This window comes from Phalacrocorax aristotelis, chromosome 17, assembly GCF_949628215.1.
Source record: "Phalacrocorax aristotelis chromosome 17, bGulAri2.1, whole genome shotgun sequence".
NCBI lineage: Eukaryota > Metazoa > Chordata > Aves > Suliformes > Phalacrocoracidae > Phalacrocorax > Phalacrocorax aristotelis.
In genome coordinates, this window is record NC_134292.1 from 1212139 (window position 1) to 1239598 (window position 27460).

Here is a 27460-nt window from a genome sequence, read left to right on the forward strand (position 1 = left end):
GGGGGTGGGGCGGTGGCGGCTCCGGGGGGGCAGAGCCGCGGCCGGCAGAGGACGGAGGGGGGCGGGCGGAGCGGGCCCGTCCCGCCCCGGGGCCGCCCCCGGCCGCCCGGTGAGAGCCCGGTCGGGGAGGTGCAGCCCGCGCCGCCGGCCATGGCGTACCGGGAGCTGGTGAGGCGCTGGCACCAGGGCGTGCTGGCGGCCGACGGCGGGGACTGGGAGGCCGCCCTGGAGATCTTCTCCGGCATCCCGGAGCCGCCGGCCAGGATCTGTTTCAACATGGGCTGCGTGCAGCTGCTGGCGGGGCGGCCCGCGGAGGCCCTGCGGGTGAGCGGCGGGCGGGGGAGCCGGGGGGGTCCGGGGGCGGGCGGGGCGGCCGCCCCGTTCCGATTTCTGAGGGGATAACGCTGCGGCTCAAACTGACCGCAACGCGGAAGTCCTCACGCCGCACGCGCAGCGGCGCCGAGCCGGGGCAGGTGCGGGGCAGGGCGCCACGCGCGTCCCCGCACAGCGCTCCGCGGCCCGCCGCGAACCCGCGGCGCCGGAGACCCGCTCCCGCTGGACAGGGGCAGCCGCTGCCTGCGCTGGGGCCGGCGGGCGAGCGCCCCGAGGAGAAGCCTCCTTACCCCGGCCCCTAGCGCGGCTGCCCGGCGGGAGCGGCGGAGCCGGGGGCGGGACAGTTGCTATAAGGGACTGCTGTCCCTTACACGACGGTGCCAGAGAGCTTCTTTCTAGCCCTGAGGAATAGGCATGGACTGGGAAGAAGCTCGGCTATGCTTCCACATAGGTCAATAGTTGGTTGTTTTTTCTCTTTTTTTAGCACGGTAAAGCAGACTGTTCAAGCAAGGTGTGCTGTCGGGGCCGTGGGAGAACCAGCCGCCACCTCACCCAGAGGCACAGTCACTCCCTGACCTCTTGCAACATCTTTCCACCCCACAAAGCTATCCCTGTCTAGACAGTACCAGGAAAGTCTAGGGTTTCAGGCTTGATTCGTTATCTGCCTGCCACCTCTTTGCAATGAGAAGTGAAGGAGCACACCTATCTTTTTCAGAAAGCCGTTATGATAGTTTTGCCAGCACAGTGTTACTCTGAACCATCAGCCATGAGCTGCTGCCACCTTTGCTAGTACTTACCTGTATTTAGCTGGGAAACTGGACCAGAAATACTAACTTGCAGGTGCAGTGTGAAGCCCTTCAGCTTTCTCCCTTTCACCCCTTCACATAATCACCACAGTAGGCTGCTTCAGACAGCCTTCCCTGTTTGGTCTGGCCCCGCTGCTCCCACTGTCAGGGCAAACCCTGCTCCAGGCAACGTGGTTTTCTCATAACAAGATGCTGGATGGCAAATCTATCTCATTTGTTACATCCAGTCCGTTTTTCCCAAGGAAGGATAAAAACCTGAAGTTCAGCACATACAGAGCCAAGACCTGTAAGATGACTTGGACTTGTCTCCTGCCCCTCAGCCCAGATCGCAGCCCTGCGCTTGTCAATCCAGAGGAGCTGGTCACGAGCCTGGAGACAGCTTCTGCGCGCCGCGCAAGTGCAGCCTGGACATGGCTGGCGGGGTGCATACACGCAGGCATCAACAGGAGGGTTCCTAACTGATCTTTGGGATGGGTCTGTGTTTTTTTTTTTCCTTAGGCATTTGATAAAACCATTGCAAAGGACAGCTCCCTAGCCGTCGGCTTCTTTCAGAGAGGGTTTGTCCATCTGCAGCTGGAAAGGTGAGGCACATGTCCGTTTCAGTCTTCAGTTTTCTCCTTTTAGTCATACTTTATTTCTAAACCTAAATGATTCTATGACTCAAAAACCCACTTCTTCCAGTAATCTTAAACAGTTCATAAGGTCTAGTTTGGCCTTGTAAACTGTGTCACAGGTCAGCAAGCCTTATCTCTGGTAAGACTGAAAAGATACGTGCTACACAACTCTGGGGCCCCAGGAGCGGCTAGTATATGACATTACTGTCCCACACACACAGAGAAAGAAGCTGCTTCTATATGCAGGGCTGCCAGGAGGTTACATTGCCATTCAGATTTTCTTTGGAATGAAAAAAACTTAATTTTGCTGTTTGGTGTGTCTTCACATTGTACACAGGAGTCTGGCCTTCCTAAAAATGCAGTCTGCCCACAGCATCTGACTCTCACTCTGCTGACAGTGGATGTTGTGGGCCTGATCTCAGGCTCACTGATTTGATGTGGGGAGTGCTCCACTAGTGCCATGGGCTTGATTACTTGTTGTTTCCAGGGTTAAATCACAGTGACATCCTGCACACAGAGATGGGTGGAGGTTTTTACAGGTCCTTTCTTACCTGCAAAGTTCAGTTATTTTCTTTCCTGTTATTTTCCCCATATTTTCCAGACCTTAATTTCCAGAAAATTTCTATCTTTATTTCTGGGAGGGAGTTAAAGTGAGCAGTTCTACACTCACGGATGGCGTGCCAAGCAGCTACACGCTCTGTGCCTCTGTCTGACAGCAGACCTGCAGTTAGGGATGCTGGAGCCCCAGCCAGCACACTGGAGCTGCTCTGCTCTGCTCTGCTCCCAGTGCTGTGCCACAGCTGGCAGAAGTGGAGCAAGCCTGCCCCGAGTGCACACACTGTGCAGCAGGTCAAGGGCAGTGCAGCTGCAGACCTGCCCCCCGCCCAAGGAGGTGACAGCCACCAGCACCCCCATGGCTCCTTCCCTCATGAGATGCTGCTCCCACCCACCCACATCCACTGGGCACCTTCTCCTGGCTGTGCTCACTGGGCCTTGGTTGGATGACCGCTGCACAACCCATCATTTCACCTCCTGCAGCCTCAGTGGGAACCTGTTTTGGTTTCAGTTGCATAGCTGGTGTAAATTCAGACTAATTCCCATATCCCTGGAGTTTCTCTAAACTTGTGCTCATGTTGCTCTGGCCATGCATGTACACTCATCGTCATCAGGGGTTTCCCAGCCCCCGCTTCTCCCCTAAGACAGAACTGTCAGCAGCAAGCTGGGCAAGGAGCTCACAGCATTTGTTAATCTCTGTTCTTTACATTTCTCCTCCTTGGAACTGCAACTCTATTTCAGGTATCAAAACCTAGTGATTATCCCTATCAGTAAAACTGTGCAGATAATCCTAGATACACCATGTTCGTTTTGTTCTAACTGCCAACAAGGAGAGGACAAGGAATTTTCTGTGGTTGCAAGACGACACGGGTCTCTGATGCAGCTCTCCCCATCCAGACTACAGAGGAGAATATATTTTATTTGCTAGATTGATTTTTGAACTTCTTAATTATAGTCTTCACCTTTTTTAGTTTCAGTTTCTTCTGTTATCTCTGCATATTGTAGGTACGAAGAAGCTCTCTCTGACTATCATATGGCCTTCAGTCATCTAAGAAAAAATCCCTTCATTGATTACAAGCAGCTGGGGCTGAGGCACATACTCTATGCATGGGAGGTAAGAGTCAATCTGTCTCAGCAGTCCTTCCCTTCTGCTGGGGTATTCATCAGGTGTTCAGCAGCAGGCATGAGTAACCCAAGAGCTTTTCAATACAGTACATTAGAACAGTAAAAACTTTCTGCTTGACTTTTTTTTATTTTAAAGCAACTTAATCATGAAAGTCATAAAACAATGTCATCTCTGTAAACTTTAGCAAATTATGCAGTTTGAAAAGTAAAACTGTTCAGAGCAGATGCACAGGAATTTGTACGTTGGAGGGGGTTTAGCTTATCTATGCATGTAATATTTATGCTTACAGGCAAGCAAATATGCATGTAAGTTTTGTAAACTCCTCAGATCTAAAAGCTGAAGTAGGTTGAAGTATAGACGCACGGGAACAAAATCGGTCCATAATCATAGAACCATAGAATCATAAAGGTTGGAAAAGACCTCTAGGACCATCACATCCAACCATCAACTCAACACCACCGTGTCTCCTAAACCATGGCCCCAGATGCCACGTCTACACGGTTTTTGAATGCCTCCAGGGATGGTGACTCCCCCACCTCTCTGGGCAGCCTGTGCCAGTGCCTGACCGCTCTTTCAGTAAAGGCATTTTTCCTAATCTCCAACCCAAACCTCCCCTGATGCAGCTTGAGGCCGTTCCCTCTCGTCCTGTCACTGGTGACTTGGGAGCAGAGACCAGCCCCCCCCTCACTCCAGCCCCTCTCAGGCAGCTGCAGAGAGCGAGAAGGGCTCCCCTCAGCCCCCTCTTCTCCAGGCTAAACCCCCCCAGCTCCCTCAGCCGCCCCCCAGCACACTTGTGCTCCAGACCCTGCCCCAGCCCCGCTGCCCTTCTCTGGACACGCTCCAGCCCCTCAAGGCCCTTCTTGTCCCGAGGGGCCCAAACCTGAGCCCAGCATTCGAGGTGGGGCCTCCCCAGTGCCGAGCACAGGGGCCCCATCCCTGCCCGGCTCCTGCTGGCCACACCAGGGCTGACACAAGCCCGGGGGCTGGTGGCCTCCTTGGCCACCCGGGCACTGCTGGCTCATGCCCAGCCGGCTGTCAGCCAGCCCCCCCAGGGCCTTCTCCGCCGGGCACTTCCCAGCCCCTCTGCCCCAGGCCTGGAGCGCTGCCTGGGGTTGGTGTGACCCAAGGGCAGGACCCGGCACTTGGCCTTGTTAAACCTCACACAGCTGGCCTTGGCCCATCGATCCAGCCTGTGCAGGTCCCTCTGCAGAGCCTTCCTGCCCTCGAGCAGATCGACACTCCTTCCCAGCTTGGTGTCATCTGCAAGCGTACAGAGGGTGCACTTGATCTCCTTGTCCAGATCACTGATAAGGACATTAATCAGGATCGGCCCCAACACACCCCTGGGTGACACTGCCAGCTGGATTCAGCTCCATTCACCACAGCTCTCTGAGCTCAGTCATTCAGTCAGAATGAATTTTTACCCAGTGAAGAATACACCTGTGTAAGCTGTGAGCCACCAGCTCTTCTTGGAGAATGCTGCGGGAGAGACGGTGTCAAAAGCTTTACTAAAGTCCAGGTGGATAACATCTACAGGTTTTCCCTCATCCACTAGGCAGGTCAGGTTGGTCAGGCAGGACCTGCCTCTCATGAAGCTGTGCTGGCTGGGCCTGATCCCCTGGTTGTCCTGCACATGCCGTGTGAGCTCACTCAAGATTAATTGCTCCGTAACCTTCCCCAGTACTGAGGTCAGGTTGACTGGCCTGTAGTTCCTCACATCCTCCCTCCAGCCCTTCTTGTAGAGGGGCATCACATCAGCAAGCCTCCAGTCATCTGGGACCTCCTCTGTTCACCAGGACTGATGATAAGTGATGGAGTGTGCCTTGGTGAGCTCCTCTGACAGCTTCCTCAGTACTCTCGGGTGGATCCCATCCGGCCCCATGGACTTGTGAGTGTCCAGGTGGAGCAGCAGGTCATAAAACTGCTTCTTTCTGGATTATGGGGTGTTTGTTCTGCTCCCTGTCCCTGTCTTCCAGCTCAGGGGGCTGAATGCCCCCAGGATAATTGGTCTGACTATTAAAGACTGAGGCAAAGAAGGCATCAGGTACCTCAGCCTTCTCCTCATCCTTGGCAGCAATGTTCCCCCTGCATCCAACAGAGGATGGAGGTTCTCCTTGGCTCTGTTTTTGTTGTTAATGTATTTGTAAAAACATTTTTTGTTATCTCTTACAACAGTGGCCAGGTTGTAGCTAGGCTTTTGCCTTTCTAATATTCTCTCTGCATGACCTGACGAGATCCCTGTACTCTTAAGTTGCCTGCCTCTTCTTCCAGAAGCAGTAAACTCTTCTTTTTTTTCTGGAGTCCCAGAAAAAATGGTTTTGCTGCTTTAGGAAGGGTCCTCAGCACAATCCTCTGCTCTGGAGCCCTTCGCCTCAGTGGCACATAATGAAGACTCTAAGAAACTTGTGCACGTGGAAGCCTGTCTTTCCTACTGCAGCAGCTGGTCTTAACGTTACCTTTTTTTACCTTACGCACTGGGCTGCAAGCTGTGTTCTGCTTCTGTAACACCTCACACTGCAGCTCTTATGCTGTTACGTGGAGTCAACCTGCCACATCCTGTACAAAAAAGATCTCAGTCCAAATTGATTGTAAATATTTGTAATGTTTGGAATGTAAAAGACTCCTCGAAACTGTACTTTACTGCAAGGGTTCATTTTGTATTGTCGTGAGTCCACACACACAGATTGAAGAGCAGATACTGGAAGTCATTGTATAACTCAAGTCAAGCATGCCCAGAAATCCGTCCTTCAGTCTCAGTCAATTTTCAGGCACTTTATACCTGGCAGGCAGAAGCTGTCCGTGGCATTCGTGGTATTACCCAAACCTCATTGTTTTTAACAGTTTCAGTGCCACAGCACTGCCTTCTCTGAACTCAACACACACTTAGAAACAACAGATTCCCTTCGAAAGGTGCAGGGCTGCAGGAGTGTCCCGAGGCCACTGGGAGGAGATTGGTACCCTTTGTGGTGTGAATGCACAGGCACTCGTTCCACAGGCTCTAGGCATTGCCAGGACATGTGCACTCACTGTGCTGGCACTCCGGACTCAGGATCTGCATCCTGAGTCGACTGTATCTCGCTCTTACGTCTACCTGCAGCTCATTTTTCAAAATACACGAACATAATCCTCCGGCAGACCTGTGCCATCAGCTTTCCCCGTGCATGACCTCTCACATGCTGCATCTGATCTTCTCAAGGGGAGGAGATATGTTGTACAGTTTGAAAATCCAGAAATATTTACCTCTTGAAGGCTACACCACCTCTGAGCTGAGTGAGAACTGCTGCCTTGCCTCTGCAAGAGGGAGCATCTCTGCAGTTCCTGTAGATGTTCAGGATGGCTGTTCCCCCACCCACCCCCGAAACAGCAGTCTTCTACTGTTATGATTAAGGAGTGAAGGAAAAGCATTCTATTAGCTGCACCTCTGTCCCAAGCACGGCTTGCATCCAGGTGCCACAAAGCAATTTACTAGCTGATAATGCTATCAGATAAAATAGCGACATATCTGGCAGCAAGTCTGTTGGGCCACGCTTCTGCCTTGTGGGCCAGCAGCTTTTCCATACACTGACTGTTGGCCAGTGGCAAGACGACATCTCCCACTCTTAATTCCGCATATAGATCAAGGCTTCCCAACATCCAGTCTGTGCTACTCCCACACTTTGCCACTTCACCACTGAGCATACTTACATGCTGCTAAAGGGTGACAAGCTATAGCTGACAGTTTGCACATTTGCAGCCCCTACAATGTGAAATAGTTTCAGTTATGTTATTTTGCAGTGCAAGGGAGTCAGAATTACTCTGCACAGCAAAAATATGCCCTCTTTGCATACACAAAAAAATCCCATGCAACTTGCCAAGAAAATCTTTGCTGGTCTTTCAGGTACAGGAAGGATAAGATAAAAACTTGTGTGGTATCAGTCTTTGTCTGGTGTTCCCTATGACTGTCCTTGGCTTGAGCAGAGCTAGCACCTCTAGCACACCTAGGAACTAGCCTGGAGGTATAGCTTTTATCTCTTCCCACTCTGATTATGAAGTTTTTCAGCTGTTCTGTTCAAAGTGCCTTTCCTGTGGCCAGTGGGGAGTAGATTGGTGCTACTGTTGTATCTGTGGTGTTTCAGTGCCTGGTCCCTGTTTCTTGGCTGAGTTCAGTAAGTTGTATTGGGTGTCTGCTCAGTCTCAGCCCTCTGAGTTCTGCTCCCTCCGTGCCCGCTCTAGGTGCTGTACAGCACTGCAGCAGCGCAGTGCCGGCTGCAGCAGTGGCAGGAGGCCAGAGTCACCCTAGATCAGGCTGTTGTATGGAGACCTGAAGGAAGAACAGCAATCCTGGACCTGGCCCTTGAGCGGGTGCAGGTAAGACCACCTCTATGAGTTCCTGGGTGTGTGCTTTGGGCTTAAGTTAAGAAATACAATATAAGAATGTGCTAATTATTGTATGTTTGGGTTTTCCTGTCTACCCACCTGCTTGGTGACCTGGTAACAGAGTCTAAGCCATTTGCATGTGATGCTCTACCAAACCAGTGCTTCAGCTAATCAACTCTGTCGTCCCTAGGTGCTTCATAGCGTAGAAACACCATAGCGGAGAGTTATGGGATAACCTTTCAGGTTGGGAATTTTACTTTCTAGTCCCTGCTGTTCCAGAGCTTGGTTCTGTTTGTACTTGTACTGTAAAACAAGTTGCCTTATGCAGTGTTTAAGTTCAGAATGCCTACAAGTGCAGATTTGGAGGGTCTCCATTTTCATGACACTGGCTGACTTTTTTGAGTCCCTTTGGTCTCAGTGACAATTGGTGGCAGCTCAGATATTAATGATAATCACACCTAGAGGTTAAGTAAAGTGTAAAAGTGTTTTCAGGGTTAGTTCTAAGTAATAGTTTCTTGTTAGACTGTTTTATGAGGGTTCATTATTTTGCTACCTACATACTTCCTTATCTTATTTGTATCCTTTCTAAGGGATAATCATTTTTTTTAAAATCTGATCATCTCTTCTGGCATCATGTTTGTGCTTTACATTAGTGCATTATCTATATTTGCTACTAGCACGCTACTCAGTGGTTGAACAGAGGAGAAGAAAAGACGACGTTTGAAGTCACATAGAAAAACTGCTTAGAGATTTGTTTAGTAACAGCTCCGCTGCCCTCCCTTTCCATGTCAACAGAGTTAGTCTTTGACTCAACACAGGGCAGTGACTGCTGAGCTCTGAGTTTGCATGTGCTCATTAAACCTGGGTGACCTTCTTCGAGTTCACAGCTGTAATTTTTGCCCCAACGTCTTCCTGGAGCTGATCTTGCACACACAGGGAAGCTATACTTGCTTTTCACTGCCGTTATATTTCATTTAATATTAACTGATGGCTTTTCGTGTATTTGCTTTCCCCGCCCTAGGATTGTCTGTTTTTAGAGCCCATGCAGGTTCCTCTCGGGGAATTTTTCAGACCACGAAAGAAGGAAGTTGAACAGCTGGATTCAAAAGATTTCCTGGGTAAACCCAAGGTAACAGGCATGTGATCGTTAATATTAACAGCAAGCAGAATAAAACCCTTACCTTGTGATGCTGCCAGAGAGCATTGCTGTTGCCCACTCCACTGGTGGAGACCAAAGGGCAGGAAATCAGGGCTTGCAGCCAGTCAAGGCATCTGGGACGCAGAAGCCAAAATTTGTAAGAACTGCCACCTTTTCTATAAAAACTGCACTTTGGTGCTAAAAAAACCTTCCCAATCTTCATCGCTTTAAAGTCTGAAAAAGCTGAGCAGGTACTTGGGGAACCTCGTGGTTGTCCTTTTGCTGACAACGATGTTTTCAAGAGGAGCACGTTCTTTCAGCACACTCCTACTCACTGCTGCCTTCCCCATGGTACAGGCAGGCACTCGGGTGATAAATGCTTTGTCATGTCCTTTAACGCAAGTCAGCAGAGGATTCCTCTGATCCCTCTGTGGCCAGTGCGGTCAGCAGAAGTGTCACAGGCCAGAGGGCTCTGACATGAATAAGGGGAAAGGAAAGTAATTAACTCATGTACTTTTAAAGAAACCTTGGAAAAACTAAAAACACAGGTACAACAGTTGGATCTGTTTTGGGAATCCAGCTCTGCTTTTTCCATTATATGCATGGCTCTACTTTATGCTTGACTTTAGGATGTCAGGAGGAAACAGATCTGAGTAGATAACCTTGTATGAAGTTTCAGAACCTCTTCAGCCTGGATTCAGTCATCACTCTCTCCTCCAACAGGTGATCTCCTCCATCATTCCCAATGATGAGTATATTGGCTTCGAGCCTCTCAGGCCTCAGGTGAGCAGGACATAGCTGTGAAAGGAGCAATGGAGCTGTCATGGAGCTCCAGGTAGGGCCTCAGATCCTAACACCATCAGGGTAAGAACATATTATTGAAAAAAACTGTGCAATATCAGACTGGACCAACAGGGCCTTTCAAAGCCAGGTGGTAGGCTTCGGCATTGGCCGGAAGAGAGTCAGCGATGTGAGTCTCCAGCCCTTTGAAGGTGCATTTTTGTCTCTTCGCCATGTCTGAAGAGCAGTGGAGACTTTGCTATGCTCAACACATGCTTGGCCAGCACTTTAGTAAATTTGTCAGCATAAGTATGGCTGGTTTGCACTATAATGAGTTTCTTAGAGCCAAGGGTAGGGGAAAAAATTTTGTTACTTGCCTCCTGCTGGGATAAAGAAGGAGGGGGAGAAATGGAAGGCACATCCTGGTAAGGTGCGGAGCAGCAGACTTCGATCTGGGTGGTGGGTGGTGTGACAAAAGTGGTCAAAAGCAAAGACAAAATACCACAGAGGGTATTCAGAGGGACAGTAATTAAGGTGTCACTGTTGCTATATAACGTACAGTTATAAATAGATGCTGTTTTTCCCCACAGAAACAGGGCTTTTATGAACCCAGTGTTGATACTCTGCGGTAAGTTCAGTTCTACCCTGCTCTAACTCTTCTCTTGCTATTTCTATTCAGAAGGTCATGTTTTGTTCTCTGATGTCTTTGTCTGGAGACTGTGGGATCCACGCCCATTTCTCACCAAGGGTGGAGTGAATGACGAATTTGCAAAGGCTTGTGTGGCTGCAAAAGACAGTGCAGTTCTGTAGCACCTCTCATGCAAGAATCTCAGAGCAGTTTGCAGGAGCTGATTCAATAGTCTTGGGAGACAGGCATGGATTGTGCCATGGCTGAGGAATGGAAGCAGAGAGAGGTGCGGAACTTGCGCAGGTCCATGGCAGAGGATGCTCAGCTGTCCCGCCCTAGTTCCCAGGACAATGTCTCCAAATACGTGCTCCCAGCCATGCTGTGTTGAGCCAAAATCAGCCCTGGTTCAAAAAACATGAAAGTCATTTGTTTTGGTGATACTGTACCAACAGTATTTCAAGGCTGATTTTAATAATTTTTTTTTAATACGGTGGATGTTTATTAGTATAATGAAAACAGGACAGTTGTGTTTGGGAAATCAGTGTTTTCCAAGCTCCTTTTGTTCCCAGTTCGACAAAAGTAGCAGTGGAAACATAATTCCCCAACACCTGAAACTTTTGGCACATGCCAGTTTGGATCGGTGCAGTGTCCTGGATCAAAGCCATCCAGCACCAGAACTCCAGGGTTAGTAAAGGTGCTTTCGTTCTTTCTTTCCAGAGACAGTGAGTCAGGCTACTATCGAGTTTTGTCCCATTATTGCCCTGAGGACTCAGAGAAGTTGGCAGTGAAAGCCAGCAGTTTGGTCTTTGTGCTGACGAGAGGAGCGGATGGCTGGGCTACAGCCATACATGATGGACAGGTAAAGCAAACGGGTGGGCTCTCCAGCCCATCCCACCAGCAGAGACCCACAGCCCTGCCTGTGAACAGGAGCTTGCTGCAACCCTCTGAGCACATTCCTTGGGGACCCACGTGTAGCACTGCAGGGCAGAGGATGAGTTCGGGAGCTCATTCCCACAGGCCAGTTGCTAACCGTAGATTTCTCTGACACTTGACTCTCACTAGCTTCTGCCATTCACCTCTGTAGCACCCCAAGGGCCTTTTTTCAGGCACTTGTGCTCTCCACTATACAGGATCCTCTTGTGGAATCGTGTAGGATAACAGACCTCAGCAAGGACCACCATTTAGAGCAGTATTTGTCACCTGAGAGCTCTAACAGAGCCAAGGAGACAGGTTGGTCCTTACCTGGTGTGTAGTGCCTCTGTTAAATTAACTTTGGGAAGGTTTTGGGAGGGTTTCAGCTGTGCAGGCAGGTTTTATAAAGGGCTCTAGAGGAGACCTAAAGAATGAAAGCCCAGCAAATCTGACATCTTTCTGCAGACTAGGGAACTATAGTGTAAACAGATGGAATAGAAACAGATAAATATGACAAAATGGAATATTTTTTTTGTTGACAGAAGCCATTTCTCTCATGTCTGCACTGGCTTTTCCAAAGAACTTAGGTATACCTGGATTAGGTTGAGCCAGTGAATGTATTATCTGCCTATATTTCAAAAAAAAAAAGCCAAAAGATTCTTCAAGACCACTAAAAAAACCAGTGAGCTGTTTGAGCGAGAGGGGCAGTGCTCTGAGGACTGACAACAGGTTAAAATACAGAAGTGAAAAGTGGGCATAAAGGAACAGATTTTTCTTTCTTTCTTTTTTTTTTTTTTCGAAGAAAGGATGTCCCCACAGAGAATCTGCTGTGACCTAAGCATTTAGCATATTCCTAAGTGATATAGTAATAGGGATAGTGGTATAGTGCTTCTTAAGGTGATCACGTTCGATGACAGACAATCAAACCATTCAGCATAGCCTGAAGCATCTGGAGCTAACAGTAAGCAATTACAGAAGTATTTGAATGTGCTGGTTGGTTGCTCAGTGAAGTGTCAGATGAAATTCAAAGTCAAAGTAAAATAATAGACAGTGAGGTGAAAAAAAAAGCGTAATTACTCACAATGATCAGTTGAAATGAATAGCCCTGTAGCAGTGATTGTCAGAAGACACAGAAATGCTGCTGGACTGGCATCCCTCAACATCCTTGCTGCTCTCTTCCTAAGCATCCGTTTTAGGAGCAGCGTGTTGGGCTTGGTGGGTGTTTAGTCTGTTACATCACAGGCACTCAGTTAGCACCACTGCTTTCAGCGCAAAAAGATGCAAGAGGACCCTTGGATTTTGTTCCTCAATTTCTGAGCACAAACCTACCTAAAAGGGTTACCGTACCTGACCCTGGGCCCTCCATGGGCACGTTCGTGTTGCAGTAGGGTGAGTGGGCAGTGGTGTTTGGCAAGGGCAGAAGCAGTGCGGAGTGGGTCTAACAGAAGATGGGGCTGGGCGGGATGGGGCTGCATCTGCTGCAGCAGCGGCTCCTGTCTCACGCTGCTCTGCTTTCTGTCCTGCAGAAGCTGCGGATACCGAGCTCTCTCCTGGAGCCTGCCTCAAAGATGGATAAATGGGTGAGCTGACAACCTGGCAATCAGGGGCGAGGAGGGAACCAAGAAATACATTTGGGATATTTGTTTTCAAGATTATCACAGGATAAAACAACTGTGTAAGAGAAGCATAGAGTGTTTCAGCTCAGACACCTTGAGTGAAAACCAAGTGCTCTTGAACTGGAAGAACAGAAGAGTTAAGAGCAGGAAAAATGCTTTTTTTCCCTGTACATCAGATCTCTTTACAGCAAATCTGGGGGCTTGGATACATACCCAAGCCACAATGGCTTTTATCGCAGGCTGATCTAGGCGGTGTTGTCTTTTATTCGCTGTGGGCTGATGGAGCACACAAGTATGAGCAGCTGCCGCAGCTCTCCTGACCCACTGTAACTTGCTGAGCCATGGGAACACAATGATGAATTTGAGGGCTTGCGACATTTTTTTGTGCAGCCTGCTCCTGTGATGTCTGCAGCCACTAGATGTAGCACAGAAGCAGGTAAGGAGTGCTTATATGTTCTAGTTCACCAGCAGAATGAGAGCAGGTTAATCTCCTGCAGTGGAGTAGTAATATCTTAAACAGGCACTGCTTTTTGCCGAGTTCCATGCACCTAAGCCCTAAACCCTCACCTTTGACTTAGGAAAACTCCCTTCATCTCCTGTCTCCACCACAGGCATATCTACACATGTTCCAAATAATTTTCCATCTGAACCCAATGTGGAAAGGTGCAACCCCTATTCCCTGTGAAATTTTTGAAGCACGTGGTTGTTCTGATGTTGCTATGATTTAAACCCCACCACCCCCATACCACCCAAATGAATCCATGGCCATAGCACACACTTAGGCATTTGCCCCATGGATGCGTCACTACGAACCAGCCCAAGTTCCCACGTGAGCTGGCAGATCATGGGGAGAGCCCTCAGTGCAGCATGAGAAGCCTCCTCCTGCTCCAGCACCAATCCAGCAAGGGTCAGGAGGCCAAGGAAGCATCCCACCAAACCGCTCATTGCCCCTGCTACCCACGAGAGCTGCAGAGGCCATTGAGAGCCTGAGAGCTCTGCCTCATCCAGCCAGTTAATGAATTGGTCTCCCTGGGGCTCCCTCTGGGGTTACGTTGAGAAATTTGTAACTGGACAAGGAGATCGAGTGCACCCTCTGTAGGTTTGCAGATGACACCAAGCTGGGAAGGAGTGTCGATCTGCTCGAGGGCAGGAAGGCTCTGCAGAGGGACCTGCACAGGCTGGGTCGATGGGCCAAGGCCAGCTGTGTGAGGTTTAACAAGGCCAGGTGCCGGGTCCTGCCCTTGGGTCACACCAACCCCAGGCAGCGCTGCAGGCCTGGGGCAGAGGGGCTGGGAAGTGCCCGGCGGAGAAGGCCCTGGGGGGGCTGGCTGACAGCCGGCTGGGCATGAGCCAGCAGTGCCCGGGTGGCCAAGGAGGCCACCAGCCCCCGGGCTTGTGTCAGCACTGGTGTGGCCAGCAGGAGCCGGGCAGGGATGGGGCCCCTGTGCTCGGCACTGGGGAGGCACCACCTCAAATGCTGGGCTCAGGTTTGGGCCCCTCGGGACAAGGAGGGCCTTAAGGGGCTGGAGCGTGTCCAGAGAAGGGCAGCGGGGCTGGGGCAGGGTCTGGAGCACAAGTGTGCTGGGAGGCGGCTAGGGGAGCTGGGGGGGTTTAGCCTGGAGAAGAGGGGGCTGAGGGGAGCCCTTCTCGCTCTCTGCAGCTGCCTGAGAGGGGCTGGAGTGAGGGGAGGGTTGGTCTCTGCTCCCAAGTCACCAGTGACAGGACGAGAGGGAACGGCCTCAAGCTGCGCCAGGGGAGGTTTGGGTTGGAGATTAGGAAAAATGCCTTTACTGAAAGAGTGGTCAGGCACTGGCACAGGCTGCCCAGAGAGATGGGGGAGTCACCATCCCTGGAGGCATTCAAAAACCGTGTAGATGTGGCACCTGGGGCCATGGTTTAGGAGACATGGTGGTGTTGAGTTGATGGTTGGACTTGATGGTCCTAGAGGTCTTTTCCAACCTTTATGATTCTATTGCTGCAGCCTCTGTCATGCACACCAGCTTTGCCCAGTCTCTGGTGTCTTCTGCTTACTACTTTCTGATGTTGTTCTGTTGTAGAAAATCAGCAATGGGATTCCTCTCCCTCCCGCCCAGGTGCCTCCCAGCAGACTCCATGTGAAGCAGAAGCCAGGTAGTCCCCTGGGCCAGGGCCCTCAGTGGGTGTTATGTGGAGCTGTGCCTAAACCCCCCTGCTCGAGGGGTGCGTGGGGAGGCTGGTTGCCCGCAGCAGCCATGGCTGCCTGTGTGCTAGCGCATTGCAGTAGAGCTGCTGGGGGCCTCTCCTCTTGTTTTGTTCCGCAGAACCTCCTGGGAGAGAAGATGCCTCTGCAAATGATGCTAGTGCCCAAATGGACTTCAAGGTAAGGTGTTTCATAACCCAAAGCTGGCACAGCCTCAATAGATCAAGGCTGCGACAAGTGCAATAATCCTGGCCAGATCCTCCAAAATTCCTCAGCTGCCCTAAAATCACTGGGAAAAGGTCTTCCTCTGCCCATTTTCCCATTCTAAAGAGAGGGTCCCATGTAGTCTTTCTTTCATCACTCCCAAGTTTGTGGCCATACAATTTTGTGAGGCAGCCCAAGGTTGAGGCTTACCAGGGCAGTGCCCTTTTGTGCCCTCCAAAGGAGCCAAGAGCCGCAGACACAGCAGCATTCTGAGGCACACACTGTACAAGCCCACTTTGTGAGAGAGTGCTGTCTTTGGGCTACCTGCTGCCCCTTTCCCCCTCGTCCTGTGTGGCATTTTCTGTCCCTGTCAGTCCGGGTACCGCAGTTGTTCATATCTGCATTCTTCTGGGATGATGTCCTCTGATGCACCTCCGTGTCATTACCAACCCCTGTGCGTGATGCAGCTTGAATCACTCCTGCGTCCACATGGGGACAGCCCCTCTCTGGCAGTGCCAGCTGCAGATCAGCTTTGCCACCCTTCCTTGTAGGGCTTTTGGAGTAATTTTTTGTCAGCTGTACTTCAGACAGAAGGCAGCAGAACAAGGGGACTTGGCTGCACCTCCCTAGCTGGCTGGAGGAACTGGGGCCCTGCTCATACACGTTTTGGTTTGGGAGGGACCTGTGTGATTGAACTCAGACACAGGCTTCCTGGATCATGGGAGGAATATTTGATCCCAGGCTTTGAATTTGTAGTTCCTCTTCTGAAATTCAGATCTGCATTTTGATGCTGCACTAATGTTACGTGGTACCACTGAATGAGGGGTTGTGTCTGTGTCACCTCTCTTGATATGAGAGCCCTGAATAAGCAGACTGTCCACTGTGCCACATCTCTCAGCAGATCCCACTGACCCATGGAGAAGCTTCATCCAGCATGGACAGACCTGTTGTGCTGAGAGCGCATTGTGAGTGCACCGTGGTGGTGAGGGCAGGCGAGGTGCCGTCTCTGCCAGACCTGCGGGCTCTGCTGAGGGAGCGGTTTGGCCAGCAGGCAGAGCGAGGGAAGCTGAGGTACGCTGCAGCACAGCCAGGCCCTTGGCACTCTTGGTGCATGAGTATGTGTGACAGGGTGGCAGCAGCCATTCCCCTAAGGATACAGACCTCTGTCTGATCTCCTGAGAACATTTAATTGGGGTCAAAGCACTCTAGCAGAGATTCAGCAAAGATGCGAGCACACAACTTTCCTTGTAGGGCTAACCTTACTACGGTTTTTGGTTTTGAGAACAGAGTGTGCTCTGTGAGCTTTGGAGGCCCATAGGGTCTTTCCCAGGAAACTGTACCATGGTCAAGAGAAATGGGGGAACAGAAGGAAAAACTCTATGCAGCTGCAGCTGCTGTATATTGGATTTTCTCCTGCTCAGCTCAGCCTTTGAGATACACTAGGATCAATGCAGAGCAGTTTGGAAGTTGGTATGGGGTAAGGTCTTCCTGGCTGTGACATTACTGGGGGCACACAGCCAGTGTAGTCAGGAGAGTTTAGGATCTTCCCCTCAAGTACGTGTATGAGGAGGTGACAGCATCACTCCCTGCCAGAGCCATTTCTGCCCACTGAGCATGCAGGGTGGCCCCATGTCATTGTGCAAGGTGAGAAGCTCAGAGCTGGCTTACAGAGGGGACTTTGAAGATGTTAGAGGGCTAGGCTTGCCTCAAAGTTTGGCTTTAAGTGAGATGACTTGAGCTGTGTTAATGAACCCTTGCAGTTACATGCATTTGGATGGCAAAGAACTGGGTGCAGTTTCGGGAGAGGAGGATCTAGGGAAGATGTGGCAGCAGCTCACAGATGGCAGGCTGACACTCTGCTGCCAGGTACGTGGGCTGTGACAAGCTTCTCTGCTGTGCTGGACTCAAATCTGCTTTGCCTTGTAACTTCCATGCTGACTTTCTCCTGTAGGACTCGGACTCCCACTCAGGCAGACCCATCCTCTACCGGATGCTGGCTCAGCACTCTTACCTTGCGCAGGGGCCAGGGGACCTGGAGTTCAGCAAGGGAGATGTGCTGGATATCCTCTCTGAAGGTACCTCTCCAGTCCTGTCTGCAGGCTGTACTGGGGCAGGCTTTTGGGGGCTACTGCAGGGAGGGACTGGCGAATTAGGTGGCTTCTCCGGTGCTGTCTCAGGCTGATACTCTCCAGAGGTACAGGCTTGCACTGGGTTTTGCCCAGAGTTAAATTCCGGCCCTGAAAATTCACTAACCCCACTCATATGGGCCAGGGCTCATCCTGCTCCTTTATGTTTTCCCAGTGAACGAGGACTGGCTGGAGGGACACTGCAATGGCAAGACTGGCATCTTCCCCAAATGCTTTGCAACCCAGACCAGTTGTGGTGCTACCTTCCTATAGCGGACAGGAGCCTTTGTCTGCCCAACTGCACTGTCTCCCAGGGGTGGGAGACACCAGTCCCAGCTCATTTGGGCCACAGCCAGCACAGCCAGGAGCTTTGCTGAACCGGACAAGAGATGTCCCCCACCCACAGATCCCATGGGGTCAGTTCCAGCAGTCTGACAGCATTTTCTACAGCCTCTTCATAGACATGGCATTTTTACCTCAGTGCTTACACTGCCAAAGATGTGCGTGTGCAGGGCAGAGAGAAGCGGGAGGGATCTGGTATTTGGCTATGGGAAGTGTCCACGTGGCAACTCAGACCTCAGGGGCTCAGGCTGCTGGGTGGGAAGAGGTTCCTCTGGATGGAGGTTTTCACCCCCTCTCTTGTTGCTCAAGTTCAGGCTGGGAAGGCTGAGCCTCACTCTAATGAAGCTAAGGACAGCAGTCTGTGAGCAGGAGGCAGAGCCCAGTTCCCCCGGCCCTTGGGCCACATATCCTTATCTCCACCAGACAGAGAGACACTGTTCTTTTGGAAGGCTTTCATAACCACTTTGCAGTGGGGTATGTGGGAGAACACCTTGGATTAGGACCACCATGTATCATCTTCCGCAGCAAATATGCCATGGATCTGCCAGAGCCAAAGGACTCTGAGCATTTCTCAGCCCAGATGCCTTCAGTTCTTTTCGTAAGCTCTTAAGTCCTGACTGAATGTTACTGCCTCATGCTGTGTGGGCAGGGGTCTTGTAGCACAGCAGAGAGGTAGCTGTGGAAATAGCCCTGCTCAGACCAGCCCTGGGCTTTGGCAGAGCCTTGGAGGGGCTGGGGAGAGGGCTGGCTGGGCAGTGCGGCACTGGGCTGGTGGCTGGAGCTGGGAGGACTGAAATTACTGTCCGGTCCTGCAGCTGAGCTGGACTGGGCTCTGCTGATCTACATAAAACACTCAAGTGCTTGGAGCTGGAACCTGCTATGCATTTGGTGTCTGACAAGGCTGAGCTATGTAACTTGAATATAAAAAAAAACCCTGAGCCAAAGTTGGCAGCTCTTAAATCAACCTCCACTTGTATTTTTCTGCTGAGATATACCAGTAAATATTTTTAAAGACAGCTCCCAGTGTCTTTGGGAAGATATTCTGTCACATACTTCAGAAATCTTGCATATCTTGCACAGGGCAAGATACAGATAAGGTCACCCCTCTCCTCAGATGTTAGGTGGCCACCACTGCTCGCCATCGCTGATTGCCCCTCACGGCTGTCAGGAGAGCAGCCCAGCAGGACAGGAAGTGCCAAGGAAACTGTGCTAGGCTGGTCAGTGACTTTTGGATTGGAAAAACAAAAAGGATTTTACTTCTAGTTGGAATTTATCTGGCTTCATCTAGTCACCAAGTATCAGTCAGCTTTTGTCAGCCAGATTAAAGGAGTCTTTTCCTCTTGGAGATACTTAGGGACCTCAAGACATTTTTGTCAACTTTGACATCTTTACAGAGGTGACCCAATTAGACCTCCTGAGCAATGGAGATGGATCTAATGCCCTCATTCATCTGCACCTTCTTTTGCACCACTTCCCTGCCTGGTTTAGTGGGCAAGATGCCTCTAGTCAGGAGGCTGGGAGCTACTTGGTTTTCCAGAAACACTGGAGGAAAACAGCCACCAGGCCTGCCACCATGGCCAGCACAATGAAGGACACAGCACCTGCCCACAGACTAGGCTGGTGCCCCTTGACGTGTTCCAGAGCCTCTGTGGGGATCATGTTGGTGTAGTTCAGCATGAAGCCCAGCGTCCAGCCGATGTCTGTGTTTGCTGCCTGAGGTGAGAGAAATCATCCAAAAGTGACTCTCCCAGGCACCGGTAGCTTCGGTGCAAGGCACTGCTGGGTACCTCTCCCATGAGCCACCCCAGCTGTGATTTCACACGTGGACCTGCCTGTGGTGAACCTGATCTTACCGGCACCGGTTACAGAGGCCTTTCCAGTGCCTCTTCCCAAGGGCTAAAGGGCAACTGCACATGGATGACTGCTCAGATCCAGATGTGCCTCTGTGACCTCCCCCATGATCGTTTAAATTTGGTCATATTCTGGTTCAAATCAGTCATGGGGCCACCATCACCTCTCTGATGCTTAAGTCAATTCTGCCCAACATCAGAGACCGAAGTGGCCAAATCCTGCTCTGCACTTCTCTGACCCCTTAAAATTAGCTTAAGTTCACACAGAGTAAGTGAGAAACGAGCTGGTGTCAGAGGTTTGGGGACAGGTAAGAGTGAAGCTCTGCTGGGATCACTGGGTAGCAGCCATGAGATGGGGACACATTTCTGATGCAGGGGATTCCAGGGATGCTGCTCCTGAACGTGTCTTCGGGCCAGGGCAAGGATGCAGATGCAGCTGCCAGCCCACTCCCACCACCCCACAGGGTGTTTACCTGCTGGCTGAAGTGGATGTTGCTCCATGTGTGCTCATTGAACTTGTAGCCATCGAGCAGCAGCGTCAAGATGTAATTCGCCACAGAGCAGTATATGTGTAGGTACTTGTCCTGCGGGAAGGCCTCCTCCAGCTGTGGGGCCATCGGGGGCCATGGTGCAACAGGGAACAAAACACATGCTCAGAAACCCTCCATGGCTCAGGGAACAGCAGGACATGTACTTTCTGGGCAGAGATTTGGGATGGGCTGAACACAGGGGTCCTTGCGGCCCTTCACAGGGTTCTCACCTCTCTCCAGTTCTTCTTGCAGAAGGTCTGGACTGTGGAGTTGACATCGCTTAGAGACTGCTGGCCAGTCAGGTTCAGGAAGCGGAAGGTGTGGTAGAACCCAGCAAAGGCCTGGGCGATAAGGTGGGATGTTAAAAACTACATCTCCTCCTCACCCCAAAAAGGAGACCTGGGTGCCCCTCTTGACTGGGGTCAGAGTCCCATGTAATTCCCAGGGTTCTGCATCCAGCTCCCACTTGATGCTCTACCAGAAAGTCTGGAGCTGGTGGACAAGCCCTGAGGCTGCTGCTTGCACTCTGAGCTCGCTCAGACTTGCTTCTTGGGACAGGATCTTTGTGTTTCCCTCAGGGAGGGTTGGGACATCGCAGGAGGCAGAAGCCACCTCCCAGCATAGGAGAAGAGGTTTGCAGACCGGACCAGCTCTAGGGTCCCCTCCCTTCCCAGCCTTCCCACAACCAGTGGCAGAGGAGACTCCCACCCTCCATCCTTCCCCACCACCACTGTGGGGACGGAGGCTCCTTACAAAGAACTGTCCCCGCACAGGTGGCTGATAAACCCCGTTGAACCCGCACATCCTGTTGGCCCCACAGGTGAAGTTGAAGAGTTTCTGGATGGCGGCGCTGCACGCTGCTGGGTCCCCTGTCCCCATCACTGTAAGGATCTGTGCAGGGCTGGGCGTGCTCGGTGCCTGGACACAGGGACTGTCGTAGAGGTCTGCTGTGGTGATGTTCTCCTGGTATCCTTTGGGGTAGCAGGGGTGCGATATCTGCTGGGGAGATGGGCTGCCCTGGAGAGAGTGGGAGCCGTTAGCAGGGTTTGGCCTGGGATGCCAGTGAGACCCTACGCCACAGCCCATCCTGTGCTTAGACATTCCCACAAAGCGGGATCTAGACCCTAGGGGGATTTGAGGAGAAGCAAGACCCATCCTTTGCATGATTAACCTGCCCACGGCTTTTGCTGGTCCCGCTGTTGGCCCCACCACTGAGCTGTGCTGGGGTGGCGATGCCACTGCCAGCCTGTTCCTGAGGGCAGTGTGTGCTCTCTGCCTGCATGGAGAGCTTGTTGCTCTCGATGTTTGCTCTCTCCAAACTGCATCCTGCAGGCCCTAGCCCAGGAAGGAGCAAAGATACATCCCAGCTGCATGCTCCCCAAGTGTCTCCATCTCCCACAGCCCTGGGCTGTGCATTCTGTCTGAGGTGGGGGACTGGAGGACACTGGTTAGTAGTGGAGCGGTGTGCAGGAGAGGATGTTGGGAAACCTCCCTCTGGGCAGAAATTGAGGAAGGGCAAGTGAATGGGGACAGGGAAGAGCCTAAGGATACAGCTGGGCTTGGGAAATGATGAAAAATGCTGTTACATTTCAACCTCTTGGGAGAAGGGAGCCCTGGCAGGGAACCACCACCACCTTCCACCCAAATGGGAGAATTTTTTGGTTCAGCTGAGAAAATCTAAGCCTCTCCCAGGTTTTTGGGTTTATGAAAATTCCCAATTCCCTAATGCTTTTTCCACAGGCATGCCCAAAATTTCTGGGAGACATTTTTCATGTCAATGGGAAATGACTGAGCAGATCCTGGTGACCAGTGGCTGTAGCACCTGGTGGAGAGCTGCCAGCAGCTTCTTCAAGGCCTGTGTCTGCCCGTAGCAGAGGTAGCTGTGGGTGTAGAGCAAATAGTTGGTGCCGTACAGCCTGTAGAAGATGGAGGTGTTCTTGTCCTCAATGGTGACTCCAGGCTGGAAGGTTATTTGTGTCGAGGCGCCTCCAAGGTCCAGAGCTCCCAGAACCTCAGTGTCGCGTGGATGTTCCCATTGCCCTGCAAAGGAAAACTGGCCCCATACGACAGCAAGTGTTAGTCTGAACTGGAGGGAGTCACAGTCCCGGACACTTCCCTCAACGTTTTGTGGGCTCAGAAGCCCTGGAGGGGCCTTCCACGTCCTGTCTCCCTGTTCAACCCCCCCCTGCCTACATTCTCTTTGACCCACATAGACCTCCATGTAGGACTGAGGTCTGGCTTCTTGGCTGCTGCACATCAGCTGGGATCCAGAGACTTTCAGGAGGGAAAGATTAATGCATGTATCTGGGATCTGGTATTGCTGCATCCCTGTGATACCAAAATAGATCCATATGTAAGTGGAGAGTGCAGGGACAGGCTGAGCTGGGCACAAAGACCCTTGATTCTGTTAATCAATTCAGTGGAGCTGAATCTGCAGTTCACAGCTGCAGGCTACATTTATTTGGGTGACTAGTGCCCTAAAACGATATTTTTCCCTCTTCTGGGAATAAAGAAACCTGGATGTAGCTCAGACAGGGATATATATGCTGCTAACCATCCTCTGCCGTCTCCCCTGGCCCGCACCTTGACGAGTGTCTCCAGCAGGTAGTTGACAGTGATCCAGCCAAAGGAGCCCTCCTCGTTCCCCGTGAGGATCTGAGCTCCGCGGAAGTCCACGGGGTACTCGCCAATGGCCTTGGCCACCTCAGCAAAGACCTGCTCGGCCTTGGTGCTGTTCTGGTCCCTGCCCGGGGAAGGAGATAAATACCATGCAGTGGAGGAGGCAATGGCTGGGGAGCTTTCAGCGCAGGGCTGACGGCAAGAGGCTGCCGTCTTCTGCAGAGCATCAGGGCTGCTCAGAGACAGGGTAAAGGCGCCAAATCCCTCAACTGGTGCGCTGGGAGTCTCCCTAAAAATGCTGCCTGCGGGCTCTGCCTGAGCATGCGGGAAGGTTAATGCAAGCCTGGCAAAGGAGGTTCATCCAGCTCTGAGGCTGCTGCCAGGCTGGGGGTAGAGTGCACTGGGTGCGTTCCCCGTGGGCACAGCGAGCGGCTCTCTCGGACAGCCTGGTGGACTGCGGACATGGGTGCTCTGCCCATGACCATGGCCTGCCTGGGCAGCAGCCCCCATACCCCTGTGCCCCCAGCCCCCTGCACCGGTGACGACGCAGAAACGCCTGGTGGGGCAGGGGTTGGAGGTGCCAGCTCCGGGCAGGGCAGTACCTCAGCAGCCGCATGCCCGCTGTGGCCCCCAGGTAGGTGGGCGTCTCCCGCTGCTGCTTTGCCGGGATGATCTTCATGGCATTGTCCAGGCAGGTCTTCAGGCTGGCTCCAGCCCCAGCCGGGTTGTCTGCGTAGCTGGAGATGCCGGGTCCTGCAAGAGAGCACCCCGCAGTGCAGCAAGCTCAGTGCCACCCAGGAGGGAGAGGGCAGTGGGGCACACGTTCACCCAGAAAGCCCCCAGGGGTTTTTCCCCATCTTGCCAGGCTAGTCATGCCCCTGCCAAGGGTGTCCCTGGAAGGGGAGTGCTCAGGGCTGACCTGCCTGGAGGCGGCACACGCGGCACGGCCACGGCACGCTGCAGGAGCAGGCTGCAAGCTCCTGCTCTGGGTGGAGGCAGAGGGCTGTGGTGTGCGTCTTGTGATGCTGAGCACACGCTTAACCCCAGGGAGGCTGAACTGCCCGAATGCGGCCAACCAGTCCCGCAGTACTCAGCTGACAAACGGAGCCGTTCCTTATTTCCCTGGCAAAAGCGCAGGCTCCTCTTGGTCCTGCTGGGAGGGCGTGTGGAGCCGATACGCACAGCCAGAGGTGCCCTCTGCATGGCTTGTTTGAGTTCCTATTTTTAGAGGCTGGCATCGGATCTGAGGACTCAACATGGTCCTGCGGTGGGTAGGGACAGGCTCTGGGGTGGAAATATCATTATTTACCTTCCCCAGAGCTTTGCTTACTATTATTGCTATTAGCCCATGCACCCTCTTCATTACACTTTGCCCTCTGACAGACCTTTGCGGTTAACCAGTAACTGCTATACCACCACTGTGGTGCTTGCATTTGAGGTCTAGGCAAGCTCTGAGCCCTCTCGCCTCCTGCCCAGGCACCTCTGCCCTGGTCTGGTGGCCTTTGCCAATCCCAGTCCAGCTCCATGTACCATTGAGCTGACCCTACCTCTCCTCACTAGCCTGGTCCTTTCCTCCATATAGACCAGTCCTTGTGCCAAAGCCTTGGAGCACCTTTGCAATGGGAAGACATGCCCCTTTCTGTATTTATAAATGCCCAAGAAATAAATGTCCTTTGAGGCATCTACCATATACCACGCCTGGCATGAACTAACCAACTCGACCTGGCGCTGCGGGACAGTGCTCCTGGCAAGCACCAGGGCAGGGCAGCCCCAGCACCCCCCAGCTGAGCCAGGGTGGGGAGAGGGATAGACACGTCCTGGCACACTCACCGGACACCTTGCAGGCCTCCACCTGGGAGACGATGCCAGTGCCATTCTCCTTGTCTGCGGGCCACTGGTAGATGTAGAGAGCTGTGTGCGTGGAGCCGGCATCAAACACCAGGCCATACTGGGGGAGGCAGAGGGGAAACAGGGTGTCAGGGGGTGCAGATCATCTTCACCCGCTGCAGAGCGAGTGGAGCTCCAGGATAGCCAGCAGAGTTCCTGGTGGGCAGGGGAACCTCAAGTGGCAAAACAACGAGTGTCATCAGGGCACTGAAAGCCCTGTGGCATTGCAGTCACCAGCTGTGCAGGGGACAAGGCTCCACCACAAGCCCTTTGAGCTGGCATGCTCTGTGATGAAAAGGCTGTATGTGCTGTAGGGCCAGCCACAGTGACCAAACGCTGCCACACCCACCTGGCATGCCAACCTGCACAGGAGTTTGTCCCCATCTTGGTGACAAACAGCACAACCTGCCTGAAACCTGGGGTAAATCCTATACCAAGGGGCAGCTGGCACCCAAGCGAGGGTGGGCAGCTGCGCTCCTCCCAAGGGCCCTACCTTGTTGCTGGGAGGCAGAATCACATCCTTCACGTTCACGACACTCAGAATGAGGGCAATGATGCTGAAGGCACAGGTGGCTGCCAGGAGACCTACAATGGCCTTGGCTTTGTAGGCCATTCCTCCTCCAACCTGCAAGAACAACCCCAACCCCCAACTCACACCTCTGCATTTGCAAGGCCAGTTTGAAATGCCGATCTCATTAATGGGTACTGTCAAGATGGGAATTTCCCCTTCCCCAACAAGGGCTTGAAGCTATTCTCCAGTGCATGGATGCTCTTATGGGAAGTTCTTGGCAGTCTTAGGGCTGGGATGCCCTCTCCTTCTGAGCACGCCCACCCTGGGGGATTTTCAGATTGGCTTTTTCAGCTCTGCCATCTCACCTGCAGCCCTTCAGGCCCCTCTCTGCACACAGTCTGGACCCCACCCCTCTGCCTTGCTCAAACTACTGGCTGGGTGGCAGGTCAGCATCTCCCTTCCCAGGAGCATCACTGGGGCAAGCATGGCAGTGGCTAACAGGAGCCCCAGACTGGGAGCAGGACCATGCCCTGGCAGGTTCCCAGTGTGGCCATCCCCTCCAGAGATGGATGCAGAGCTGCATCCCTCTGGCACCCACGTGCTGCCATCATCCCTTGCACCACCTCAAAACCCATCCTACAAAAATTGGAACCATCAGGTCTCATCTGTTGCCCAACAGTCCCAGACTGCCCTTGAGAAGGTCCTCTCTGCTCCAGGCAAGAGAACAACATCTCCAGCCATGCGTCTCCTGCCTGGCCCAGGTCTCCTCAGCTCTTGGTGATGCCATAGCAGGTAAGCAGACACACAGGGATGGTGTCCTTGCCTGCAGGCAATCTCCAAGCCTCTCCTGCAGTCCCAAGGGCAGGCAGAAAGACAGAGGGAGAAAGTTCCCACTGACCCGGGTACACACAGCCCCTTAGCCAAGCTGGCAGCAATAGCATTGCATGGGCAGGCAAGGCCAGTGGGGAATGGAGGAGGTCCTGTGCCTCCTGCTTGTCCAACCAGAGTTCAGCTCCCAGCAGAATCAGCCCTGAGGCATCAGTAAGAAATTGCAGCAGAGATGCAAAGCCAAAGGGTCTGGTTCCCTGCAACCACCTCAGCACATGGCAGCTGACACATGCATGTGCTCAGCACCCCGCAGCCAGTCCAGGTGTTGTTTTCTACCCTCACGGCTCTCCCTCCTCCTCCTGCACTGCCTTGATCCCTGCCACCGGCCGCACAGGCAGCATGCCTGCGGGGAGCCAGCCTGACCTCGATCCATGGGGTTAGGCTGCAAACCAGACTCCAGCGGAGCGGTGGATGCCCGGAGAGCTCTGGACTCAGCCTGGAGAAGTGGTTTAACCCAACAAGTGCTTTGGGTGGCACCTGGGGGCTGTCACTTGGCTACGCAATTCTCCTGGCGGTGCACAAAAGTGCTGCGTGCAGCAGCGGACGGGAAATGAACTCCACCTGCTCTGGTAGGGACTTATTTCCATTTGACTGGGCGGGAGGCAACATCTGAAGGCAGCACAGAGCTAGCAAGGCCTGGGGAGGAGAGCAGGGCATGGGGAGGGAGCCCAGTGAGTGGAAAACAAGGTGAGAGGTGTGTGAGAAGCTGATCCATGCCCCATCCATGTCCCTTCCGTGCCCCTCTGCCCTCCATGAGCACCTCAAGCAGCCAGTGGCTGCTCCAGCCCTGACCCTCCTGCTCCTCCAGCCGATGGAGCATGCTTATCCCCAACACCCAGCTCTGCTGCTGGCCAGGGGCACCTGGGTCACAGCCCACCCACCACCCCTCCAAGCACAGCCCCCCCCGAGGGGCACCCTAGCCCCCTTCCCTGCCTGTGGCTCACCCAGGCTGCTCCCAGTTGCTGTTCCTGGCACCCACGCTTGTCCCTGTGTCAGCACGTACCTGGAGTGCGGGGCCCCACTCCTGGGACAAAGGCTGCCCCGAGTCTTTGGTACGGCCCTCCCCTTGGCCCCAGACCAGCAACCTGCCCAGGAGAGCACTTGTCTAGGAGGCAGCAGCACTGAGGCTGGAGAGCCAGGGTGGAAGTAGTATCTGGCGTTAACCACTTTGCTGCTGGAGGAGTGGGTCTGCCTGGGAAACCTCTACCCACGGTGGGGGCTCACCGGCGGGCAGCTCCCCATGAAGCTCACAACAAGCCCAGCCTGCACCTCTGCCCCTCAGGGAGCCTGTAAGCAGGCTGGCCCCAGGATAAGGGCAGGGACTGAGGTCTGGGAGCCCCACTGACATTCCTGCCCCAGATCTGCTAGATAAAGCATGGGCCAAGCTCTGCCGTACCCCACGCTTCCCCATTGGCAAGCAGAGATAGGCCAGCAGAGGGGCCCATGAGAGAAACAGGAGG

General features: G+C 52.8%; 2 protein-coding genes across 4 annotated transcripts; one reads left to right on the forward strand and one right to left on the reverse strand.

The window, feature by feature from the left end:
• On the forward strand, positions 1-18731 carry NOXA1 (NADPH oxidase activator 1). 2 transcript variants are annotated; one of them, XM_075112184.1, is made up of 15 exons: positions 1-324; positions 1638-1720; positions 3314-3422; positions 7647-7781; positions 8812-8919; positions 9652-9711; positions 10299-10336; positions 11054-11195; positions 12775-12828; positions 14922-14994; positions 15165-15223; positions 16146-16318; positions 17008-17113; positions 17199-17322; positions 17549-18731. In XM_075112184.1, the coding sequence occupies exons 1-15, from the start codon at positions 151-153 to the stop codon at positions 17644-17646; spliced, it is 1536 nt and encodes a 511-aa protein (XP_074968285.1). In that variant the 5' UTR covers positions 1-150; the 3' UTR covers positions 17647-18731. The 2 variants fall into 2 exon arrangements, with proteins under 2 accessions (XP_074968285.1, XP_074968284.1); XM_075112183.1 differs by having other exon boundaries at positions 57-324; positions 16149-16318.
• Positions 18153-27080, reverse strand: ENTPD8 (ectonucleoside triphosphate diphosphohydrolase 8). 2 transcript variants are annotated; one of them, XM_075112186.1, is made up of 10 exons: positions 27004-27080; positions 25095-25226; positions 24545-24662; positions 23317-23467; positions 22679-22838; positions 21918-22148; positions 20849-21112; positions 20326-20436; positions 20039-20170; positions 18153-19428 (listed from the first exon to the last, which is right to left on the reverse strand). In XM_075112186.1, exons 2-10 carry the CDS (start codon positions 25212-25214, stop codon positions 19237-19239), a joined length of 1479 nt encoding a protein of 492 aa, XP_074968287.1. In that variant the 5' UTR covers positions 25215-25226; positions 27004-27080; the 3' UTR covers positions 18153-19236. The 2 variants fall into 2 exon arrangements, with proteins under 2 accessions (XP_074968287.1, XP_074968286.1); XM_075112185.1 differs by having other exon boundaries at positions 26945-27020.
• Between the last annotated feature and the right edge of the window lie 380 nt (positions 27081-27460).